General features: G+C 34.2%; 1 protein-coding gene across 8 annotated transcripts; it reads left to right on the top strand.

Moving 5' to 3' along the window:
• Window positions 1-540: 540 nt before the first annotated feature.
• On the top strand, window positions 541-2,659 carry LOC111443863 (ubiquitin-like protein 5). 8 transcript variants are annotated; one of them, XR_002710578.1, is made up of 4 exons: window positions 542-833; window positions 1,528-1,566; window positions 1,687-1,739; window positions 1,978-2,555. XR_002710578.1 is itself a non-coding variant. In XM_023081689.1 (2 exons), the coding sequence occupies exon 1, from the start codon at window positions 600-602 to the stop codon at window positions 819-821; it is 222 nt and encodes a 73-aa protein (XP_022937457.1). In that variant the 5' UTR covers window positions 542-599; the 3' UTR covers window positions 822-833; window positions 1,687-2,659. The 8 variants fall into 8 exon arrangements, 2 of the variants coding, with proteins under 2 accessions (XP_022937457.1, XP_022937458.1); XR_002710575.1 differs by having other exon boundaries at window positions 541-833; window positions 961-1,739; window positions 1,978-2,544; XR_002710577.1 differs by having other exon boundaries at window positions 1,528-1,739.
• Window positions 2,660-5,402: the final 2,743 nt, after the last annotated feature.

Genomic DNA, 5,402 nt, shown 5'->3' on the forward strand with positions numbered 1-5,402 from the left:
TTTCAGTGTGGCATGAATTGAAATATCTTTTAATAATTTCAACAATATTTTCTTCGCATGCATTTTAGTTGAAGTATATTGTAGGATTGATGTCTCTCGTTCATATCGGATTGTAATTTTTTTTTAAATAATGAACCTAATTCAGCTCAACTATAAATTGCTTTGGTTACTGTTTTTAGAGCAATCTGTTAACTAATCCCGTCTATATATAACTTTTCATTTATTCAAACCCAATATATAGTTTAAATTGAATTATGGAATTTTCTCTAAAATTTGTGATTTAATACTAAAATTAGAATTCTACTAAATTTGTGATTTAATATTAAATTAAGTAAATAAAATTTGTTTATTATTATTTTTATTTATAAAAAAAATTCCCAACTAAAAATAGCCCTGGATTCAAAAGCAATGGAAGATAACGGGAATTTTCGAGAAAGAGCCGCGTGGACCCCACATCAGGAATATAAGTTAGACAAACGTGTTTTCAAGATGCGTGTTCAACACGCATCCCTTCATTCCTTCGCTATATAAACTGCATTGATCTCCCCAAATTTCTTCATATCTACAAAATTCTCTCTCAATTCTTCTGGGTTTCGAAGATGATTGAGGTGGTTCTCAACGATCGTCTAGGGAAGAAGGTCCGGGTGAAGTGCAACGAGGACGACACGATCGGCGACTTGAAGAAGCTCGTTGCCGCTCAGACCGGAACCAGGGCCGAGAAGATCAGGATCCAGAAGTGGTACAATATCTACAAGGATCACATCACCCTCAAGGATTACGAGATCCATGATGGCATGGGTCTCGAGCTCTATTACAACTGATTCCACGTCGTTGTGAGTTTTTACGCTTTTCTGATTCTTGATGTGTTTGATGGTTTGGTGTTTCCTTTATGATTCGTCTATTGTTATTTTGTTGGATGCGATTTCTAGAACGCTTTGTTTAGTTTTTGTTGGATTTTAGGATTCATTGACGTGATTAAGAGGATGCGTATGTTCTTAGAGGTCGTAAGGAATTCAGGTCTACCTCTAAAACGAGCGATCGGATATGAGTTCGATGGGATGTGGTGTAGGGTTGACATCGCAGTAATATGACGGAGGTCTTAAAACGCCATGAGAAGCCCTTGTTTCCTAAGGATCCTGCTCTCATTCTTTTATTTCTGGTCCATTGGAATATAGAATCAGTTACTAGTTTGAAAATCATAGTATTTCCTCTGATATATGGATGTTTTCTATCTCCGAGGTTTGGAATCCTTTGGAAGACGAGTATTGGGGGGCACTCAGTGCGAGTTTTATATTACTGAACAGGCCTCGACATGTAAATCTTTGTTCTGCTTAGCGAACGCTACACTCAATGTTTTGATGTCTATAACCTGTTATGGAATTAGCTACCCTGTGGATGACGACGTCTCCTAAAGTATCGGTTGTTTCTTTCTAAAGGGAGTTGTTTATTTTCAGAAACCTACTTTAATCTTAACCGATATTTGATTTGCTGTTCTTGATTCATTGTTAATTGACTTCCTTATTGTAGGATGCTTCTTCCTTTTTCCCATCTTCTCCAACTCTTTAAGTGAGTCAGGAGCTTTTATTTTAAAGTTGATGCTTAGTTGTGTAGACATGCTGCCTTGCCCTATTGTTCCTTTGCTTAGTGGGTGCCAGGATTATGCATAATTTTCCATTCCAAGCACAGATGGTACAGTGTTCCCTTCGTCAAAATTTCAGACGAGGAAGGGGATGAGAAGTGTATGTACTCCGTGCCCCAAAACTGTGGTCGTACTTGAATTTGATCGAAAATTGTTCTAATTGTTTATCGAAGTTTAGATCAAAATTATTATCATTGTTTAAATTCATATAACAGGAGACCTGTTTTTATGCTAGGTGTGGCCTTTTCTTTCAAAACTTTAGAACTGCAGTTTTTTTCACCCTTAACGTTATTTTGTTCCCTGATCTCTTATTCATTTTTATTTTCTTCTGGCCTTAGCATCCACTACTGTAGACATCTTTCATTTGTGGGTCATCTGATGCGAGTTGAAGAACAATCTTTTAGTCTCGTGGTTTATCAGTATAGTTGATGGTGCATTGCATGTTATTGAACTGATGGAATTTGAGGAGTGATGTAGAGCTTTTTGCCTGTCAAATCTTATCCCAAGCTTGTTGAACTCACCAGCATGGGTTTGTTGATTTCAAAAGTGAAGAATTCATGGGGTTTTAGATGTCTTGTGGCATTGCACTTAGAGCATGCCATTGCTTGCACAATAAGATGGATTCAGTATCTATCTGCCTCAGCTACTGATCAATCCCAAATTTGTTTCTGGAACAACCATTTTCAAGACTGTTCAGTTTCTAGTTGATCAATTGCAGTCTTAGAAAGTGAGCGTTTGGGGAGGATATTAGATGTTTCATTAAATTAAGTGTGCTGTGTGTGTAAATTAAAATCACCTATTGCTGTTATAGATAGATTGGTAGCTAAAAGTTTTAAGTATTTGAATCCTTATCTACATAGGAACTCCGTTCACTCCATTCAATCAAGAAGCAATTGAGTTGAATATATTAGTCGAATGGTATATCTTGACATGTTCCTTTCCATCGGCAGAACATACCACAAGGCTAATAATGTTGACTCCGTCTCTGTTCGTTTAATTTCAAATTTTGGATAATGTCTATATGTCTATTTTTCATTAACTAATATTTTATTTAACGTTTCCAGTTCACATTTCTCTATGCTTCCAATCCATTCCTTTCATTAACTAATATTTTACTACGTTTATGTTAAGATTTCAATGCTTGAAAAAATGATCTCGTTCAATTTCCATTCCAACTGCATCCCATTTTTTAAATGAAAGATTTTAGTACCTGGAAAATTATTGTATTATCATTTCTTCATTCTTTCGCCACCCATTTAAAAAAAAAATGAAATTCATTAATTTCTGTTTCTACGTAAGTTTCTGTTTTAATTTATTAATTTATATTGTCTTAGAAACGAATTTCAAGTCTGATTTTGTTTTTTGTTCGCTCAAAGTTGATTAATCTGGGAATTTTGTGATTTTTGATTGTTTTTAATTTCCATTTGTGAGACGCAACTTTTACCTCATTCGACCCAATGTCTTTGGCTTTTCAAATGTGGAAATTTGTTTGAAATCTTTCTCCCCAAAACTCAATTGTGGAAATTTTGGCAACTCGTACCCCGCAAAGTTCCCTCACCATTGCTTAAAATGAATTTTATAGTTGAAAACTAGGACGTTTTTGATGAATTTGATAAAATGGGCAATGACCTTGACATTCCCGCATTTTTCATGCATTTTTTTGAAATTCCCTTCTAGTCGTTTACTGTTGAATTCAGGTGCTTTAGCTCCTTTAGGCCAGAGTTCTTCCTTCTCCTCTTCTTGCATGTTAGTTCCACCATTTCAACTTGGTACAGTTTTGATGGAGATCCTGAAGCTTTTCAGAAATGAACAATATTTATCTTAATGTTAGTCCTTTTTCCAAGCAGGTTCTGTCGTCTTTTATCTGTAGTTAATTTTAGGCCTGAGCTTTTTGTCTCAACTCTATTCCTTGTAACTACTTGCCACTCTTGGAACTCTTTTTCTCGAGCATTTTTCAGGATTTCCGTCCTCTTTTGAAATGCCTCCTGTAACCCTTCTCGTTTATTGAGCATTTTTTTTAAAATTTTTTTTTTTATTATTGAGATTTACTTGGCCCTTCTCATTATTTCCGTGCAACCAAAACATATTAGGCATCTTTCTCCTGTCACCATAAAAGTCTTTGAGCTTCAACAATTTAGCAGCACCGTGTGATTTTCAAACAAGCTCCATTATATGGGATGGCATTAAACTGTTTTCTCATAATGCATAATCTCATGAACTCATTTTCATAACATAAATGGTTTATCGCATCGAGAAGGGTTTATGTATTAAGTTTTTACTATTTGATGGCCAACTTAACAAGCCTTCAAAGTTCGTTCAAGCAGCACAAATGTATTTATAATCCACGTGTAAATTAATGGGTTTCTTTTCCATCTTTAACTTCAAGCCCATTTTTTAAAGTTCCCATTGAAATCTTCACTAGACAAACTTGCTTCTAAAACTGATGATTTTCAGACATCTGGTGCACTGATATTCTAGACACAATAACATCTTCCTTGTTTTTTTGATTATCTTGAAGATTCGTTTACTAAGCATAATTTTCTATTCTTTCAAAAGTTTAGTCATTTTTCAAGTTCAATTCTTAGAGTCTTAACTTCCATATTTATTGTTCTTTAGTGGATAATCTAGTCATTGAAGTATATATTATGCGTGTTAATTTAGTAGGAAATATAATTTTCTATCGTATATCATGTAGAAGCTCTTATTCCTTTTCATTTGACAACAAGTAATTTAAAATCTTTAATATCTGAACCGGTGCTTATCATTCTTGTGTTATCTTGAACTTGTTTGTTGTGAGGTCCGCGTAGATAGTGTTTGAACTTGCAAGTAGGTTGACTCTGAAAACATTTTTCCCTCCTCTCTATTTCATGTTTGATGATTCCATCGTGTTGATTGTTTGGAGACTGATGAATAATCTAGGGAGAGCTAAGAGCACTAGTAGGAAACCCACTTGTCTGTTCTTCTTCGATCAGAGTACGTAAGTAACGTGTTCCGTTGGTGTTTCCTGTGTCACTTTGGCTTGATAAGTAGTTGAGGAAAATCACTCTTACCCTTTTTATTTGAGGAAATCTAAGAGTAATAAGAAGAGCCTAACATTAGTTCTGTAATTCAGTAGGCTTTGTAACTTCGTAATATATTTTTGGGCAGTTCCATTTTGTTGAAAGTATTTGTGAAGGAATTTTATGAAAGTCTCTCCACTTGGTGTTAACGTTGTCTCTAGAAGGAACTTTAGGAGATTAGAAATGGCCTCTAAAATCATAGCTATTTAAGTAGAACTTCCTAAAGTCCCTGAATCCTAACGTGCTTCTTTTATTAGGATAAATAACAAATGAAGATTGGATACTTTAGAAGCGCTAAGTATGCTTTTAATTATTTAAAATCAATTTTAAGGGATGAAAATCACATTTAAAAATGTAAATAAATCAAGCAATTTTGAAGGATTAAAGAAATGTATTATATAATAGTATATTCTAAGATATATAGAAAAATGTTCCATATCATATCCGACTAAAGCTGGCCCTTTTAAACAACCTTATACTTAAGAGTCTAGTATTTGCCTTTTAAACAACCTTAGGCTTAAAAGTCAAGTATTAGATATAAGATAGAATATGATTGTGCTTCTTATTTTCTTATAATGATGCATTTTAAATCGAAATGTGAAAGCTAATTCTCTATCTCTTAAATGGTGTGTGAAACCCAAGTATTTTTTCTGTGGATTTATGAATTATAAACACGAAGGTCTTGTGTATTTGGCATTAATGGA

This window comes from Cucurbita moschata, unplaced genomic scaffold (genome assembly GCF_002738365.1).
Source record: "Cucurbita moschata cultivar Rifu unplaced genomic scaffold, Cmos_1.0 Cmo_Scf00006, whole genome shotgun sequence".
In the NCBI taxonomy this organism is placed as follows: Eukaryota; Viridiplantae; Streptophyta; class Magnoliopsida; order Cucurbitales; family Cucurbitaceae; genus Cucurbita; species Cucurbita moschata.

What these genes read in the sequence shown, in the direction of transcription:
- LOC111443863 (XM_023081689.1), top strand. Translation starts at nt 600, where the DNA reads ATGATTGAGGTGGTTCTCAACGATCGTCTAGGGAAGAAGGTCCGGGTG.